This window comes from Crocuta crocuta, unplaced genomic scaffold (assembly GCF_008692635.1).
Source record: "Crocuta crocuta isolate KB4526 unplaced genomic scaffold, BGI_CrCroc_1.0 scaffold186, whole genome shotgun sequence".
NCBI lineage: Eukaryota > Metazoa > Chordata > Mammalia > Carnivora > Hyaenidae > Crocuta > Crocuta crocuta.
In genome coordinates this window covers 7480722-7500392 of record NW_027551569.1, presented here as the reverse complement: position 1 = coordinate 7500392, position 19671 = coordinate 7480722, and the positions used below count along the sequence as shown (strand labels likewise).

The 19671-nt window shown below is 40.1% G+C and overlaps 2 protein-coding genes across 5 annotated transcripts in view; one reads left to right on the top strand and one right to left on the bottom strand.

The window, feature by feature from the left end:
• Positions 1 to 11524, bottom strand: part of ENTPD5 (ectonucleoside triphosphate diphosphohydrolase 5 (inactive)) — a 44535-nt gene extending 33011 nt beyond the window's left edge. For both annotated transcript variants that reach the window (XM_077750687.1, XM_077750689.1), the window contains exons 1-4: positions 11432 to 11524; positions 9328 to 9434; positions 6758 to 6848; positions 2464 to 2529 (exon numbers count right to left, since the gene is read on the bottom strand). The gene's annotated coding sequence lies outside the window, so the exon portion shown is untranslated. The remainder of the gene's footprint in view (positions 1 to 2463; positions 2530 to 6757; positions 6849 to 9327; positions 9435 to 11431) is intronic.
• Positions 11525 to 11571: 47 nt separating this feature from the next.
• Positions 11572 to 19671, top strand: part of BBOF1 (basal body orientation factor 1) — a 54464-nt gene continuing 46364 nt past the window's right edge. For all 3 annotated transcript variants that reach the window (XM_077750770.1, XM_077750769.1, XM_077750768.1), the window contains exons 1-2: positions 11572 to 11716; positions 16849 to 17077. In XM_077750770.1, the coding sequence (XP_077606896.1) occupies positions 11661 to 11716; positions 16849 to 17077 (285 nt within the window). In that variant the 5' untranslated portion in view covers positions 11572 to 11660. The remainder of the gene's footprint in view (positions 11717 to 16848; positions 17078 to 19671) is intronic.

The window sequence follows — 19671 nt, the reverse complement described above, 5'->3', positions numbered from 1 at the left end:
GGAGGGGGAAAATCCCAAGCAGGCTCCATGCTGTCAGCACAGAGCCCAACATGGGACTTGATTTCACAAACCATGAAATTACATCCTGAGCCAAAATCAAGAGTCAAACACTTAACTCACTGAGCCACCCAGGCATCCCTCAATGATATTAACTCTTAAAAATTAAAAACAATATGGACTTTTAAGTTCTCTCAAAATATCATATCCCACCACTTGATGCTTTCCATGGTTTCTGTTATAGTTCCAATATTTTACTTAAGGAAAAGCATTAAAGTAAAAAAAAAACCCTACAACTCATACAAACATCCTGCTTGTTCCTAAGGTGAAAAGAATTTAAATACTTCAAAAAAGAAAAATGTATTTAGGAAAGAGTAGGAAAAAAGTAAACAAGTCATTATATTTGTTAAAATTACACACTTCCATTAATAACTGAATACTAAACCTAACAGTGAAATGAAATACTAAATCAAGGAAAGTATAGAATGAAAATACATTAACTTATATTTTTTAAATATAAATATCTAAAAATATTTATAACAACTTTCTCATGCTATTTACGAAAGAAAATTTCTAATCAGACAATGGTAACATTAATACTTAGATACCAAAGAGATATTTGGTAAAAAGGGATAAGACTAATAACTGGCATAGATATGAAAACCACTGAAAAATTTTAGAACAAGCATTTTTCAAGCATCAACAAAATAAGAAAGGGCTATTAAATAATCAACTTGTATTAGATCACTGCCAAACAGCTATAGTAAGACCTGTATAATGTAATAATAAGCTATAATAAGAGCATGGAAACTACAAGAGGAGAGATCAAACAGGAGAAATTTTCCAACAGTAGGAGTTGTGCTGGCAGAGGAGAGGAGTCTTGCCCCACGGGCTCAGCTCAAATCTGACCACATTGTCCCCAGTGGATTCACAGATCAAAAGGGGAGTTGAATGAGATCTGCTAAGGTCTCTCCAACCCTAAGATCAAACACTCTCCATGAAGGAATTAGAACGGATACATTGGTAGTTACCAACAAGTATAAAATTCTTTCCTATAAACAGATCACTTCTCTATTTTATTCCATTTTAATAAAAACATCATTAGACAAGTGTCAAACAGGCCCACTCTATACAATGAAATCATTAGGGTGTTATACCAAAATGAGATCAAGCAGTGCCTGACTTCATTCTTCATTGTTTCAGGCTTGACTTAGCTACAATAATCACTGCATGGAGAAAGCTGTTGCTCTTGCTGCCTTTTTCTTTACAAGTCACAAGGTCTTTTCCGATCTGTTCATTAAAGTGAAAAACCTTTAGATAGGAAGATACTACCAGTCAGGAGAGGGTTAATATTGCCTCAATGAGCAAATATAATGAAAACCTAAGGTAATAACTATCTTTGCCTTTGAACTCCTATCCATTGTGGGAGGCACTTACGTGCAGAAGAATATCTGCAAGGATCAGTGCTCTTTGTCAGTGTTTACACTGAAATTTGTGGCAAAGTGAAAACCTATCTACTGCTTTAAATATGTTAAATCAAAATGAAAAAAATGAGAAAGACTGAAATATTACAAGGATACCTTATAATATAAAGCGAGAAATACGGCTTCCACATAAGTATATTTCTTCCAAAGATGTCTAAGATGCTTCCCCTCTAAAGAATGTAATATTTTTATTTTAGCAATGTTTGCTACTAATATTTTTCTAAAAATTTTTTATGTTTTAGAGAGAACAAGCATGAGCGGGGGTGGGGGAGGGGAGCAGAGAGACTCAGAAGCAGTTCTGAGCACTATCAGCATGAAGCCCCATCCCCATGTGGGGCCTGATCTCATGAACCACAAGACTGTGACTTGAGCTGAAATCAAGAGTCCACTGCTTAACCGACTGAGCCATAAAGGTGCCCTTGCTATAAATATTTCTCAAGTGACTTATGCTTTAGGGTCATGATTATGATCAGCAGTTATATTTTTCTGTAAACTTGGAAAGCCTCTAAGTGCTATAGTTTTTTAAAAATAGAACTTACTGTCAAATTGGTTTCCATACAACACCCAGTGCTCATCCCAATATCTAGGTGCTTTAGTTCTGTAGGACTGTTTGTCTTTCTGCCACCAAATGGTCCCAGAATGCTATGCTTTTTGAGCTAACTTTCCTGGACATGATGCTATGTTATCACTGATTAGTGTTGTCATGGGCCTGATTCCTTCAATAAACTGGCATCATATAATATTTGAAAATCTTTAAAATCACTGGGCTATAAATCAGAGAGCCATAATTCTTAGACTTTTATGTCAACTGATGCAAATCAGGACCTCTCTTAAAGAATAAGGGTTGTAGACTTTGTGACACGCTTTTAGTGGGTCATAGATCCTTTTCCATTTACTGTAAGCTCTCAGCTAGGAATAGAAAGCAAAATGCAGAAATCTGACCTATGGAAAAGTGGGGTATTACTTTATATTGGTTACTTACCAATATTTTCTTCTTCTTCTAGGTATTCCCCTTTGTTTCCTTCAACTAATGTGCCATTTTTTCAACCTGTAGAAGATGGATGTGGATAATCATAAGAACAAAGTTCTCTTTTCTCTCATCAGTATGCTTATTTTTGATGCAATTATCTCTTTCCACACTTGTTTCCAATCTGTTCAGTCTTTGGAAACCAGATCACCACACTTATCATCTGACTTATAGTCTAGTACCCTTGGGCTCTTTCTCCTCTTCCACACTTTCTTCTTATTCAAACTATAATCACAGTCACTTTATAAAGTCACTTGTTTATAAAATCATCAACAGCAAAGCGAGGCAAGTCACACTCCCTCTAAAAGCCAGTGTATATTTTTGTATAAATATATGTGTGTAAATATATGGGGGGCAGTGATGAAGGAGCTAATCCATAAACAAAGTAGATAAAATACAGCTTATGCACTTTGTTGAATCTTTTTTTGGCTGTCGAGAATTCAAGTAATAAGTTGTGTGGAGCGCCTTGGGGACTATGTTGGTTAAGCATCGACTCTTGGTTTTGGCTCAGGTTATGATCTCAGTTTCGTGGGTTCGAGCACTGCATTAGGCTCTGGGCTGGCAGTACAGAGCCTGCTTGAACTCTCTCCCTCTCTCTCTTTCTGCCCCTCCCCCACTTGCATTGTCCCTGTTTCTCTTAAGATAAATTAATATTTATATTATAAATAAATTATAAATAAAAAAATAAAGGTTAAAAAAATGAGTTGTGCATTCTACAGTGTGATCAAAAGCAGCCATTTACTATTACATGTATGAGCACATGGTTACAGGGACCAAGCCAATCCTAGTTCTAGGTACATATCCATAAGAATTGAAGATAGGGACTCAAATATTTCTAAACCAATGTTTACGAGAGCATTATTCACAACAACCAGGGGTGGAAACAACCCAAGTGTCCATCAATCAATATATATGTAAACAAAACATGATCATATATCCAATAAAATTTTATTTTTCTATAAGAAGGAATGAAGTTCTGGGGCACCTGGCTGGCTCAGTCANAATAAAGGTTAAAAAAATGAGTTGTGCATTCTACAGTGTGATCAAAAGCAGCCATTTACTATTACATGTATGAGCACATGGTTACAGGGACCAAGCCAATCCTAGTTCTAGGTACATATCCATAAGAATTGAAGATAGGGACTCAAATATTTCTAAACCAATGTTTACGAGAGCATTATTCACAACAAACCAGGAGTGGAAAAAATCCAAGTGTCCATCAATCAATATATATGTAAACAAAACATGATCATATATCCAATAAAATTTTATTTTTCTATAAGAAGGAATGAAGTTCTGGGGCACCTGGCTGGCTCAGTCAGAAAAGCATGAGACTCTTGATCTCGGGGTCATGAGTTTGAGCCCCACACTGAGTGTAGAGATTACTTAAATTAAACTTAAAAAAAAAAAAAAAAAAGAATGAACTTCTGATACATGCTACAAATATGGACGAACCTTGAAAACATTAAGTGAAAGAAGCCAGATACAAAAAGACATATGATTCCAATTATATGAAATATCTAGACTAGGTAAATTCAGAGAAACAGAAAGTAGATTAGAGATTACCAGGAGTCGAGGAGAAGGGAGAATGGGAGTTACTGATTAACAGGTCCAAAGTTTCTGTTTAGAGTGATGATAGAGTTTTGGAAATAGACAGTAGTGATGGTTATAAAACACTGTGAAAATAATTAATACCACTGAATTGCACGCTTAGAATGGTTAAAATGGCAATTTTTATGTAATATATTTTACCACAATAAAAACTTTTATTTTTAAAATTTTATTAGTGTTTATTTTCAGAGAGAGAGAGAGAGAGAGAGAGAGAGAGAGAGATCACAAGTGCACGTGAGCAGGGGAGGAGCAGACAGAGAGGGAGAGAGAGAATACCAAGCGGGTTCTGTACTCAATTCTCAGAGCTTGACATGGGCTTGATTCCAGGACAGCAAGATCATGACCTGAGCCAATATCAAGAGTCAGACGCTTACCTACTGACCACCCAGATACCCCAATAAAAACTTTTTATAAAAAAGCATATGGGAGGTGTCTGGTGGCTCAGGGTGGTGAGTTCAAGACCCACATTGGGCACAGGTTACTTAAAAAAAAAAAAAGGCAGATAGAACCAAATATAAGATCATAAGAAGAATCACATTGGCTACTATTTTAATGGAGCAATATTTATTACAATTCATTCTTGGGAGATCTCATGGGTATACAGCCAATTATGACTTAAACTCTTAAGGGTAGTACTGATACTCAGAATACATTTTTAAGCTTTGAATTTATACAGTATCTTCCATTCTTCCAGAAGGTGAAACTTACCTATGCAACATAAATCTGAAAAGTATACATTCAAGAGAGGATTCAAACAAGGTTAAAAATATAGGGCCGCCAAAGCAAACATTTTCAAGAAAGGTCTTCATGCATTTTGTTGACTATAACTTAAACTTCCCCCAATATGCTCTTGGATGGAATGAGTGATATCTACTTCTAAACATGCAATCTTGGGGCACCTGGGTGGCTCAAGTCAGTTGAGCCTCTGACTTTGGCTCAGGACATGATCTCGCAATTCGTGGGTTCAAGCCCCACATCAGGTTCACTGCTGTCAGCCTGTCAGTGTAAAGCCTGCTTCAGATCCTCTGTCTCCCCCGCTCTGCCCCTTCCCGCCATGTGCTCTCACAAAAACACATATTTTTTAAAGAAGAATTTAAGTATGCAATCTTCACATTTCAATGAAGTTTTCCCTTTAAAAACACTTAATATTGGGGCACCTGGGTGGCTCAGTCCATTAAGCATCTGACTTCAGCTCAGGTCATGATCTCGAGGTTTGTGGGTTTGAGCCCTGCATCGGGCTCTGTGCTGATGGCTAGCTAAGAGCCTGGAGCCTGCTTCCGATTCTGTATCTCCCTCGCTCTCTGACCCTCCCCTGCCTACGCTGTCTCTCTCTCTCTCTCAGAAATACATAAAAAACANGCTTCAGATCCTCTGTCTCCCCCGCTCTGCCCCTTCCCGCCATGTGCTCTCACAAAAACACATATTTTTTAAAGAAGAATTTAAGTATGCAATCTTCACATTTCAATGAAGTTTTCCCTTTAAAAACACTTAATATTGGGGCACCTGGGTGGCTCAGTCCATTAAGCATCTGACTTCAGCTCAGGTCATGATCTCGAGGTTTGTGGGTTTGAGCCCTGCATCGGGCTCTGTGCTGATGGCTAGCTAAGAGCCTGGAGACTGCTTCCGATTCTGTATCTCCCTCGCTCTCTGACCCTCCCCTGCTCACGCTGTCTGTCTCTCTCTCTCTCTCAGAAATACATAAAAAACATTTTAAAAAAAACCCACTTAATATTGTGTGTATGTCAATACACTAAACTCAAAACAAGAGACACTTCAAACTGGCATCTCCAAATGCCCCCTTTCCTTGGCACCCTTGCCCCATATACATAGAGAGGGTTAAATGGATTCTCTTATTTCCTTTTGTTAGTAGCATCACAAATTTCCTAATTCACAACTCAAAATCCTCATCATCTTTGAATTCTTCTCTCTCATACCTTCTATATTCCAATCTATCATGAAGAACTGGTGATTTTCCTTTGCAACAACCTTCTCATCTCTTTTCTTTTCCTAGTCCTCCTGTTAATATCTAAATTCTGGCCTTTATTACTTCATATTTGGACTATGACAGCTTCTTAAGTCATCTTCCAATCACCAATGTCTCTGTTCTCAAATATATGCCAATGTTTTCCTAAAATGTTGTTTTCATCATCTTCCCACTAGATTTTAACCCACAGCATGTCAGGAATTCACTGATCTTTGAACACTATCCAACCTGGCATATATGTTTAATTAACCAATGTTTGTTGAATGAATTAATGAATACATAAATCACCTCACTCTCTTTTATTTTCAGAGAGAGTGCATGAGTAGGGAAGAGGATCAGAAAGAGAGAGAGAGAGAGAGAGAGAGAGAGAGAGAAGAGGAGAGGAGAGAGAGAAGCCCAACTTGGGACTCAATCCCATGACCCTGGGATCATGACCTGAGCCAAAATCAAGAGTCATATACTCAACTGACTGAGTCACCCAGGCTCCCCTCCTCTCTTTAAAACTTTCATCAATTTCCTACTGTGTATAACGGAAGGTACAAACTCAAATATCTAAATACTTACTGGGGCCAAGCAGGAAATATAAGTGAGTAAAGTTATAAACCAACAGGAAGTGGTGGGGGACAATGACAAACTAGAGAGTACATATCTCACCTAAGCTGGCAGTTGCTTGCTGCTGCCACAAATTGCTGCCACAATTAAAGATAGGTCCAGTACTGCCAGGTCTTCTGATTTTTAAGATAAGCTGAAAGTACAGATTTTTTTTTTTTAATGTTTTTTATTTATCTGAGAGAGAGAGAAAGACAGCGTGAGCAGGGGAGGGGCAGAGAGAGAGGGAGACACAGAATCTGAAACAGGCTCCCAGCTCTGAGCTGGCTGTCAGCACAGAGCCCGATGTGGGGCTCGAACTCACATGATCATGACCTGAGCTGAAGTCGAACGTTTAACTGACTGAGCCACCCAGATGCCCCGAGAGTACAGGTTTCTTTGTAGAATTTGGTCTTTAAACAGTGACAACTAATTTCAATTAAATATTTAAAAAAACCCAAAAGCCACTGTGGAAACCAGGCAAAACATATCTATGAGCCAAATTCAGCCTTCAGGTTACAAGTTGGTGACTCTGCTCTGTAGGATAAAGGACAAACTCCCTACCTAACATTTGAAGTCTGTCACTGTGAATTCCCAGGCGTCCTTACCAGTTTTTTGCCCACTATTTTCTTTCTTTTAAAAAAAATTTTTTTTTAATGTTTTATTTATTTCTGAGAGAGAGAGAGAGAGTCAGAGACCCCATGAGCAGGGAAGGGTCAGAGAGGGAGGGAGACACAGAGTCTGAAACAGGCTCCAGGCTTTGAGCTAGCCATCAGCACAGAGCCCGACACGGGGCTCTTCTTTTCAGCCCACCAACCGTGTGATCATGACCTGATGTGAAGCCAGACGCTTAACTGACTGAGCCACCCAGGTGCCCCCGCCCACTATTTTCAAACAAGAACCCTCTGCTCTAGTCTAGTTTTCAAACTTTAGGCTTTATCAGAACCACCTGGAGGGCTTGTTAAAACACAGACTGGTGGGCCTCACTGCCCATTCTGATTCAACAGGTCTCAAGTGGGGCCTGAGAACTTCCATTTCTAATTTGTAACAAATTCCCAGGTGATGCTGATGCTACTCCTCCACGGACCACACTTTGGGAACCACTGTTCTAGTTAAATACATCCTTGTCTCTAATACACATTGAATTTTGCTCATATGATTGATTCTACCTTTCCAGAAAGCCTTCCCTCTTCTTTTCAGCCCACCTCCTTCTGCAAAGTTTCTCTGAATATAACAATCTTTCATACCACCAAATTCCTACAACACTTATTGTCCATGCCCCCCTTATCCATCATTGCTTGGGTTTTTTTTTATTGTTAACTGTATATAAGTGCCAATGAAGTTTTGTACTCTCAGAGATCAGTGTTCAGGTCACTACTTTATACACCTGTTAGCCACCTGAAGGCTTGTAGCCCTCAAGCTATCAGGTACTGTGGTATTCAAGTTGGTGCTCACTAAACATTTCTCTCTTTTAAGATTTTATTTTTAAGTTAGCTGTACATCCAACGTGGGGCTCAAATTACAACCTTGAGACCAAGAGTTACATGCTGTATTGACTGAGCCAACAAGGCACCTCCTCCTTAAGTGTTTCTTTCTTTTTTCTAATGTTTATTTATTTTTGAGAGAGAGACAGAGAGAGAGAGAGAGAATGAATCCAAAGCAGGCTCCAGGCTCCGAGCTGTCAGCACAGAGCCCGATGTTGGGTTCAAACCCACAAACTGTGAGATCATGACTTGAGCTGAAGTCAGATGCTTAATGGACTGAGCCACCCAGGCACCCTGTTATTAAACATTTCTTAAATGAACATCTGACAGAACCATGAAATCAAAGTGCAGATAAGTAAGCCTGAAATTTGGGTGTGTCATTTTTCTCAGAGAGAGAACTTTTAGTCCTCTGTAATGGCTTTGTCAGAATGGACAACTAATGAAAACTGGGTAGTTTGCAAATAAACTGCCAGTGGTAATAATTCTATGGCAACACATTTCGTATAAAACTAAACGTCAAAGGTAAAAAAACAAAATGAAACATTTTAAAATTGGTAACAGTAAATCTTTGATCTCAAGGATTCCTTATCCCCTGCAAGGATGTGAGCTAGTCCATATCACAATACCTACTTAATAGAATTCTGTATTTGTACAACATGCAATAAAAAAGATGAGAGTAACTCACTTTCCATGATATTCAGAAATACTGACCAGTCACTTCAGATATAGTTTGGATAACAGATTTATGCATGATTCTAAATGCTAAGTGAAAATAAAATCAAAAGCTGTTTCTTCACCTACTCCCACCTATGGAGTCGCATCTGCTATCAGGTGATTTCAAGGATGATTTAGGAGTAGAAACTTGGGTCTTCAGGCTAAACCAGAGTAAAACCACAGAGGACTTTACGGAGTAAACCCTATTTGGGAACTACTAGAAGAAAAAATTAGAAATACTATATATTTTGATATCTAGTCCTGTTATTTGGCGCTTTTTTTTCTTTAACAACTCCACACTTGATATTACAATCAATATTACAAGAGAAAAGTTATCATTTGGTAAAGACAGAGACTCCAATTCAGAAAGAAAAACAACAAAAACCACCCAGAAACATATGAAGTACATTAATAGCTTTAAGGTAGCAGAGATGTTACCTTTTATCAGGATACTTGTCCAACCTACCAGGACCATAATGATCTTGTCTGCATGAGGATTCAGCCGAGACACTCCACACTTCTGTGCTGAGCAAGAACTATGCAAACTGAGGGAAAAAAGAATTGTTAAGCCAAGTCAACAAAACATTAAGTGGACTATTTCAAGTTTTAAAAGCATTAGTATTCTAAAAAATAAAACAAAGAAAATTTATTCAGCAAGATAATCCTGAAACTTCACAGTAAACCTACCTATCACTAAGTATGGAATACTACCAGATAAACTGCTAAATAGCAACTTCCTACTCTACTATCTGTATCCACAGATGTTTCTTACTAATAGATGACTGAATAACATCAAGTTCTTTGGCAGAGAATGTGGAGTTCAGAAGACTGTAGATTCTACAACCACTTACAAATATGGGCCTTTCTCTTAGCCATATTTGTATCACAATAGTTTTAACTACAAATCAAACTTATGGTTAATAAAAATGTTGTATGATTAAATAACTACAAAGTACATGCAACTAAAGTGTGTGTATCAAGAAATCTCATTACAATCAAATTTTCATCTTATAAATGAGTCTATAGACCTGTGTTCAAATAAGGAAAGTCCTGGACTGACTTGCATATTGTATAGTAACCAATTTTTAGAATGAATTCCAAATATACAGGCTGTGATAGAAGATGCCCTAACCTCTGTTTTCTGCAGGTTATCAACAGGGTGCATTTCGAGAACCTTAGACAACTCATCCTAACTTTATGGATTCCATATCAGAGGAAACCCCTTCAATGTATGGTGATTCTACCAAGAACCCACCAGAGTGTGACATACAAACAGAAAACGCACCAAAAATAACAGTAAGCTACCAAAGAGCAGGCGGTCGAGGTTGGGCAAAACAAGTGAAGGGGGGTGGGAGATGCAGGCTTCCAGTTGTGGAATGAGTAAATCACTGGAATAAAAGGGACTTAGGGAACAAATTAAGGTATAGGAAATATAGCCAATGATACTGTAATAGCATCATAGTGACATATGGTAGCTACACTTCCCGTGAGCAGAACGCCCAGAGAAAGTGAAATCACCTGAAACTAATGCAACACTGCGAGTCAACCATACTCAAAAAAAAGTAAGCTAAGATCATCCTAACACACAGTAGGTCCAAAATGATTTTCAGGGCGCCTGGGTGCCTCAGTCGGTTAAACGTTTGACTTCAGCTCAGGTCATATCTCACAGTTTCTGAGTTTGAGTACTACCCGCCCCCCACCTGACCATTGGGCTCTGCGGGGACAGCTCAAAGCTTGGAGCCGGCTTGGATTCCATCTCCCTCTCTCTCTGCCCCTCTCCCACTCTCGCTCTCACTCTCACTTTAAAATAAAAAATAAAAACATTTAAAAAGATTTTTAGCGCTCATTGCAAATCAGCATATTCCCTCTAGCCACAAAATTCAAAAGCTGAAACTACATTATCAAAGATAAAAAAAAAAGAGGAGGGGGACATTAGGCCAAAGACCTCTGAAGAGGTGGAGATTAAGTTCTCCCTAAAGAAATGGAGAGGGAAGATGCACAAAGTTTTTTTAAAAAAAACTAAATTCAAGTTGAAATGAAGAATAACGCAGAGCAGAGCTTCCGTCACAAGTTTCCTAACCATTGTCCTGGCACCCAGAATTCCCGATCGTCCTCAAAGTCTAACCCACTGAACGAAGGCGTAATTACAAAGCTCCTCCTCTGGAAAAGGAGAATACTTTTGAGTATTCCTTTTCATACGTGTGCCCAGCGGGGTAAAAACACCAAAAGGCAAGAGGTTCCAACTTGAGGCAACCTGCAGAAAACCGGGCTGCGGACGAGTCAAGCATCAAAGTGGGAATTAAGGGCCGTTCTGGGTGGGGAGCTTCGGGCAAACGGGACGGAACGGGGCCGAGGGCCTGACCCCCGAGCTCTCCTCGTGGCCCTGCAGCCTCTCCCATCCCAGGTGACAGCACTTTTCTCCTCGCCGGAGCCTCTCCCACCCCAAGTGAAAGCACTATGCAAGCCTCACTCCCTACCACCGCCCTCGGGCTCATCAAAATGTGTTTGGTCTCGGAAGACTGCTGGAGGCGCCGTCCCTTACAAAATTAGTCAGTTAGAAGCCAGGAGTGGGATAAGGAAACCAAGAGTCAGCGCAGCTTCGGGAGAGGCTGAGGCAGAGCAGGGCGGCTGAGGCCACGCTGGCTGTGGCGTGAGGCAACCNGGCTGCGACGGAACGTTACCCGCCGGGCGTGCTGGTTTCCTTAGAAACGGAGCCGGCCGGGTGGCTGCAGAGAAACGTCGACTACAGTGGGGTGCCTGGTGAAGCCAAGATGCCGTCTAAGAGAAAGGACAAAAAGAAAGGCAAGAACAAAAGCAAAGACAAGAAGTAAGGAGAAGCTACCCTGGGATTCCCTCTTCCTGGGCCTACCCTGTTAAGAAGATTCGGAGCCTGGAGCTGGCTGCACGCTGAGGCTGGCCAGCTGGCTAACTACCCTCCTCTTGCTGTCTCCGCTTCTGAAAAGGACAGCCCTCATTGTTTAGAAATTACCCAAATGCATGCCAAACCATACTACTTCAACCTAGACAATGGAATGTGAGATTTGGGACCTTGAAAAATTTAGACACAGCCCCTGCCTATGAGTAATACATTAACGGTGAAGGCAGATACATTCCCAAAGAACAGAGTAGAAGACCAAATGAAGCAGATGGGTGCTGGGGCGCCTGGGTGGCCCAGTTGGTTAAGCGTCAGACTTTGGCTCAGGTCAGATCTCAACGGTTCGTGGGTTCGAGCGGGCCTGTTTCGGATTCTGTGTCTCCCTCTTTCTCTGCCTCTCCCCCACTCATGCTCTGTCTCAAAAATAAACTATTAAAAAAAAAAGAAATAGATGGGTGCTAGTAGAGAGAAAAAGGTGTGGGAATGAGGAGGAAGGATTAGTTCTGACACTAGAAGTGAAGGTCAAAGGTCAGGATAACATTTCTTAGTATATCGAATGTCTTCTAGACCAGCGCCGTCCATTAGGGTAGTGATCAACCATGTGTGGCTACTAAACTAAAATTAATTAAAATAAATGCAGATCCATAATTGGCCACGTTTTATATGCTCAGTAGGCTACTGCTGACTGTATTGGGACAGCCTAGGTATAGTACATTTCCATCACCACAGAAACTTCTATTGGACAGTACTCCTCTAGAACAGTGGTTCTCAACTAGGGGTGATTTTGGCTCCAGAGGACATTTGGCACTATCTAGAGACATTTTTGATTGTCACATCTAGGGATTTTTTTTGTGTGCTACCCGCATCTAGTAGGTAGAGACTAAGGATACTAGTAAATATCCTGCAATGCACAGGACAGCCCCCACCTGCACCTTAAACAAAGAATCTTTTGGCTCAGGATGTCAGTAGTGCCATGACTGGGAACCCCTGCTCAAGACTATAAGCTTCTCTTGGGACCTCTGGGTGGCTCAGTCATTTAAGCGTCTGACTTAAGCTCAGGTCATGATCTCACAGTTCTTGAGTTCACAAGCTCTTGACTTGGAGCTCTTTGCTGACAGTGGAGAGCCTGCTTGGGATTCTCTCTTTCTCCCTCTGTCTCTGCCCCTCCCCTATTCACACTTTCTCTCAAAATAAACTTTTTTTTAAATATTTTTTTAAATTTATTTCTAGGATAGAGAGAGACAGCGTGAACAGGGGAGGGTCAGAGAGAGAGGGAGATACAGACTCTGAAACAGGCTCCAGGCTCTGAGCTGGCAGTCAGCACAGAGCCCGATGCGGGGCTCGAACCCACAAACCGCGAGATCATGACCTAAGCAAAAGTCGGACGCTTAACCGACTAAGCCACCCAGGCGCCCCTCAAAATAAATAAACTTTTAAAAAATGAAGAAAAAAAGACTATAAGCTTCTCTAGACTAGGCACTAAGCATCATTCACCACATCTCCAGCACCTAGCAGAAAGCCTGAAACATAGTAGATGCTTATTATTTGTTACATAAACAAATTAAAGTGTCTGCTTATGTGCACTTCAACTTGAATCTTCTCTTTTTTCCACAGGAGCTATGCTCTGGGTTTGTTTTGTTTTGTTGGTTTTTGGCAGTAGCCTGAGAGATCCCTGCTTTGTTGTTGAGAATATCTTGAACATCTAGAGAATCCCTGGGTGATTGAAGTAGTTCCTTGGGCCTTTTGAAGGATTCCTTTTGGTTCAAAGGAAAAGCTAAAAGATTTGACCAAATTGGGTAATTGTTCAGATTTCCCCAAACTGATCAGAATTCCTGAAGTAGGTATTGCTCTAGCACCTAACTTTGCGGGCTTGGGGTTGCTGCTGGATTGCCACTAGATCTGTTGAGTGACTAGTGGTTTGTTGGAATCATGCATGGTGTCCAGCATCACTATGTATGGGACCATTAGGGAATCCTCCAAACTTGTAAAGCTTATAAAGTAATTTGTTTAAGATAGTAACAGGTACTCAGTACAGAAAGTTTAGGAAGTGTGGATAGTCAAGGCAGAAAACAAAAATCACCTGTAATTGCATTATCTGAAGATAACCACTACTATCATTTTGGGATGTTCTTTTTCTTTTTTTTTTTTTTTAATGTTTTATTTCTGAGAGAGAGAATGAGAGCGAGCAGGGGATGGTCAGAGAGAGAGGGAGATACAGAATCTGAAACAGGCTCTAGGTTCTGAGCTAGCTGTCAGCACAGAGCCCGACACAGGGCTCGAACCTATGAACCATGAGATCATGACCTGAGCTGAAGTTGGACGCTTAACCAACTGAGCCACCCAGGCGCTCCTCTTTTTCTTCTTTCTAAAATATGTCCCACTGGACATATTTATTTGTAGCTCCCCCACTCCATGTATTAATATGAGTATTCTACAGTGTTCTTTCTTTTTTCTTTTTTACATAATTGGGTAGTCTGGGCACTTTTAAAAGTGCCAAGGGATGGGACACCTGGGTGGCTCAGTGGTTGAGAGTCAACTTTTGATTTTGGCTTAGGTCATGATCCCAGGGTTGTGGGATCTAGCCCCACATCGTGCTCCGTGCTGAGCATAAAGCCTGCTTAAGATTCTCTCCTCCTGCCCCTCTCCCCTGCTCACGTGCACACACATGTTCTCTCTCTCTCGCAAATAAAATTTAAAAATTAAAAAAAAAATAGGGATGCCTGGGTGGTTGTTGGTTAAACATCTGACTTTGGTTCAGATCATGATCTTGTAGTCTGTGAATTCAGGCCCTGCATTGGACTCTCTGCTGACAGCTCAGAGCCTGGAGCTGCTTTGGATTCTGTGTCTCCCTCTCTTTCTGCCTCTCCCCTTCTTGTGCTCTGTCTCTCTTGCTCAAAAATAAAATAAACATTAAAAAAATTTTTTTTAGGGGCACCTGGGTGGCTCGGTCAGTTGAGCGGCCGACTTCAGCTCAGGTCATGATCTCATGGTTGTGGGTTCAAGCCCCACGTTGGGTTCTGTGCTGACAGCTCAGAGCCTGGAACCTGCTTCGGATTCTGTGTCTCCCTCCCTCTGCCTGTTCCCCGCTTATCCTTTGTCTCTCTCTGTCTCTAAAAATATAAATAAATGTAAAAATTTTAAAAATAAATAAATAAAATTTAAAAATAAAAAAAATTTAAATAAAAGTGCCAAGGGCTTATCACATTCTCAAATTCTTGGAACTCACTAGAATATGTTTTCTATTTTTGACCATTCATCTATAGTACATCTGTCAGCAGTGAGGAACATTGAGGGTAACAGACCTCTTATTGCTTGGATATTTCCATGACTCATAGTTTGAGACACTCTGCTTTGTTTTTACAGTCAGTATTAGTGGTTCTCTGATGAGAAATCCTATCTGCATCAACTGCTCTGTGCAGCTTAGACCTGATAACCTTCAGGAAGCAATTGGATGAATATACCAACGTAGTCTATCACTACTGCCTAAATCATGCTGTGATTTAAAGGGAGGTCAAAGCTATAACAAGCTAGGGAGCTGGAGGTGGGGCTGGCCCTAATTTGAAGAGAACAGTGGACTGAAAAGGGATGGAGAACCAGGAGTTGAGGGTTGGGGTTGGAGGGTGATACTATAGAAAGGTCCACACATACCTATATGTGAAAATATTTAGCATTCAAATACAGGTGAAAAAAATTTTTTTAAGTTTACTTATTTTGAGAGAGCACATGTGTACACACATACAAGTTGGGGAGGGGTAAAGAGGGGATTAAGAGAGAGAATCTCAACCAGGCTCTGCACTTCGTTAGAGCAGAGCCCATGCAGGGTTTGAAAATACGAACCATGAGATCATGATCTGAGCTGAAATCGGGAGTCAGACATTTGACTGAGCCACTCAGATGCCCCCAGGTGAATTCTTACTTATTACCTGAATATTTATGTATCCAGTGCCTACTATATATAAGGGATATTGTTTTGTCATTCGTTGTACAACAACTCTTTACTTGAAAGTAAACTCTCCCTTGATCACTTTAATCTTTGAAGACATAGATTGATCACTTTAATCTTGAAGCCATACTTTATTATTATTTTAAAATTACCTCGTATAATAATTATGGTTTGTTTCTTAGCCATCCTTGAAGCCTGGTGCATGTGGCACCAGCTGATAAAAGTATTTAACATATTTGTTCTAGTGACTTGATCTTTTGTCAAAGGTCTAGCCTGAAAATCCCCCCAAAAAACAACCTACAACACCCCCAAAACTAGATTTGGGTGGGTGGAAGATTAAAGAACAAAGAAGGGTCTTAAAGTTACAGTTACACCATGAATGTATCATCATACAGAAGGGGAACTAAGGTAGTGGATTTGCAGTAGCAAGAACCAAAGTCTAAAACTGGGTGAGTAGGTATAGAAAAGACATTTCAAATATGAGAAAAAGGAGTAAGGGGCACCTGGGTGGTTCAGTCAGGTAAGCAACTGATTCTTGGTTTCGGCTCAGGTCAAGATCTCATAGTTCATGAGTTCTCACTCTCTCTCTGCCCCTTCCCCACTCACACTGTTTCTCTCTCTCTCAAAATAAACAAAAAAAATTTTTTAGGGGTGCCTGGGTGGCTCAGTCAGTTAGGTGTCTGACTTTGGCTCAGGTCATGAACTCGTAGTCTGTGGGTTTGAGCCCCACGTCAGGCTCTGTGCTGACAGCTCAGAGCCCACAGCCTGCTTCAGATTCTGTGTCCCCCTTTCTTCTCTGCCTCTCCCCAGCTTGTGCTTTCTCTCAATAGTAAAGTTAAAAAAAAATTTAAAGTAAATGAAAAGATGTGAAAGATTTATGAAATGAATTTGACTTACCATGCCTTTCCTCTTTGTTTTTCCAGTCTTTTAGAGTTATGCTCCAAAGCTCCCCTAGTCCAAGAAGAGTCACCCAATTAACTCCCTTATCAAGTAAATATGTATTTCCCATTAACTCATTTATCCAACAATATTTGCTCATATGTGCCAAGCAATGTGAAGCAAAACAAAAAGTAATAAAAGAGAAAGGTATAACTCTAATAGAGTAATTGTTATATGCTCTCAATGTCCTCTTCCCATGCAGGAAGATAATAAAAGCTGATGAATCTGTAGTGGACAGAGCCAAGGCCAATGCCTCCCTCTGGGAGGCCAGGCTGGAAGTCACAGAACTCTCTAGGATTGAGTATCGTGATACTTCCCGGAGACTGGCAAAAAGTAATGAGGACTTAAAGAGACAGCAGTATAAAATGGAGAAAGACACAATGTCTGTATTAAATTACCTGAAGAAGCAGGATCAGGAGAAAGATAATATGGTACGTAGGTAGAAATCCTCCTGAGCCTCAATAACTACTTCTGTTAAATTTGAAGCAGGATGCTATTTCAAAGTGACTTTACTGTTAGAATTGACTGTTCTTATTTTCAGCCCTTGTCCCTTTGTTTTCTTGTCTGAAACAAAGATTGATGGTCATATGGGAACATTATGATCCATTTTATTTTAAGAAGAACAACATATGACCTATGCGGTTTTTATATTGATAAATACTTTCAATGATTTGTAGAGGAATTCACTGATAATCCATGATCACATCATTATAAACCCAGCAAGTTGAATCTCCTTTTTTTAACCAGTTGAATCTTGAATTTATCTTTCTGTACTCTCAGTGTTGAGGATAAAGCTATTATTTTAGATCTGGAAAGAAAAGTGAAAGGAACCAATATTTCAGAGCCCCTATTTTATGCCAGGCACTATGTTAGGGTTTAATAACTCCATGTAGCTACAATATTGTCATTCTCATTTACAAATTGACTCTCAGAATGGTAACTTGCCCAAAGTCACACAGCTAGTGGATGTTAAAGTGGAATTTAGGAGTAATTCCAAATTCCTCTCTTTCTTATTTGCCTCTATGAGCCTCATGGAGACCCAAGGGAATTTCTACCATGCTGAGGATGGTGTGCTCATTCTCAAGTATGGTTTTGTACTTTAACTATGTATCATACATTCTCAACTCATTTTTTTACTCAACATTATGTTTTTGTGGTATATTTATTAAAATTATGATTCAGTTCATTTTTTTAATAGTTTTTTTTTTTTTTTTGAGACCGAGAAACAGAGCACGAGCGGGGGAGGGGCAGAGAGAGAGGGAGACAGAGAATCTGAAATAGGCTCCAGGCTCTGAGCTGCCAGTACAGAACCCAATGCGGGGCTTGAAACCACAGACCACAAGATCATGACCTGAGCTGAAGTCGGATGCTTAACCGACTGAGCCACCCAGGTGCCCCAATTCAGTTCATTTCTTAAAAATTTACATTGCGGTGCCTGGGTGGCCCAGTTGGTTAAGCATCCAACTTCAGCTCGTGTCATGATCTTGCGGTTTATGAGTTCAAGCCCCGTGTCAGGCTCTGTGCCTACAGCTGAGAGCCCGGAGACTGCTTCAGATTATGTGTTTCCTTCTCTCTCTGCCCCTCCCTGGCTCATGCTCTGTCTCCCTCTCTCAAAAATAAGTAAACATTGAAAAAGTTTTAAAAAAATAAAAATTTATAATGAGCATGCTTTATTTTTTCTGTCATTCTTATTTGCTTTGTAATATTCCAGCACATAAATAAACCTAAACTTATTTATCCATTTCCCCTGTGAGTCAAACTACCATTTTTTCATTATTACAAATAGACTTTGGCGAATATTCTTCTCAATGTCTGCTTGTGTCCATGATAGTTTCTCTGGAGTGGACACTTAGAAGTTAAATTACTACATTGTGAGGTTATGCATTGTTTCAAGATCACAAGAGTTTAAATTGAGCTCCAAAGGGGTTACACCAATTTATGCTGTCACAAGTGAGGTCCTGTTTGACCACATTTTTGTCAACACTTGATATTTTACTTAGCTTTTGCTCAATTTTACAGGTATAAGTGGGTATCTTGCTTTAATTTATATTTTCCTGATTATTAGTCATTCGAGCATCTTTTATATGATCCTTCACTCATTCTTTATTGTTTATGCATTTGCTTCAGTACACATTGGAACTAATGCTGCTGTGATGCAAAGCTGGGCTCCAACATAAGGATGACATAGAAATTCATGAATCCGTAGCTTTTTCAAATGCCACCTTTTCAGTGACACCTTTCCTCACTAGTTTCCTTAAAGTTAAAAACCACATCCCTTGTTTTATTTTCTCTAGTATTTACTATCTTCTGTCATATGTGTGATATTTATGTATTTGTTTATTGTCTNTTTTTTGAGACCGAGAAACAGAGCACGAGCGGGGGAGGGGCAGAGAGAGAGGGAGACAGAGAATCTGAAATAGGCTCCAGGCTCTGAGCTGCCAGTACAGAACCCAATGCGGGGCTTGAAACCACAGACCACAAGATCATGACCTGAGCTGAAGTCGGATGCTTAACCGACTGAGCCACCCAGGTGCCCCAATTCAGTTCATTTCTTAAAAATTTACATTGCGGTGCCTGGGTGGCCCAGTTGGTTAAGCATCCAACTTCAGCTCGTGTCATGATCTTGCGGTTTATGAGTTCAAGCCCCGTGTCAGGCTCTGTGCCTACAGCTGAGAGCCCGGAGACTGCTTCAGATTATGTGTTTCCTTCTCTCTCTGCCCCTCCCTGGCTCATGCTCTGTCTCCCTCTCTCAAAAATAAGTAAACATTGAAAAAGTTTTAAAAAAATAAAAATTTATAATGAGCATGCTTTATTTTTTCTGTCATTCTTATTTGCTTTGTAATATTCCAGCACATAAATAAACCTAAACTTATTTATCCATTTCCCCTGTGAGTCAAACTACCATTTTTTCATTATTACAAATAGACTTTGGCGAATATTCTTCTCAATGTCTGCTTGTGTCCATGATAGTTTCTCTGGAGTGGACACTTAGAAGTTAAATTACTACATTGTGAGGTTATGCATT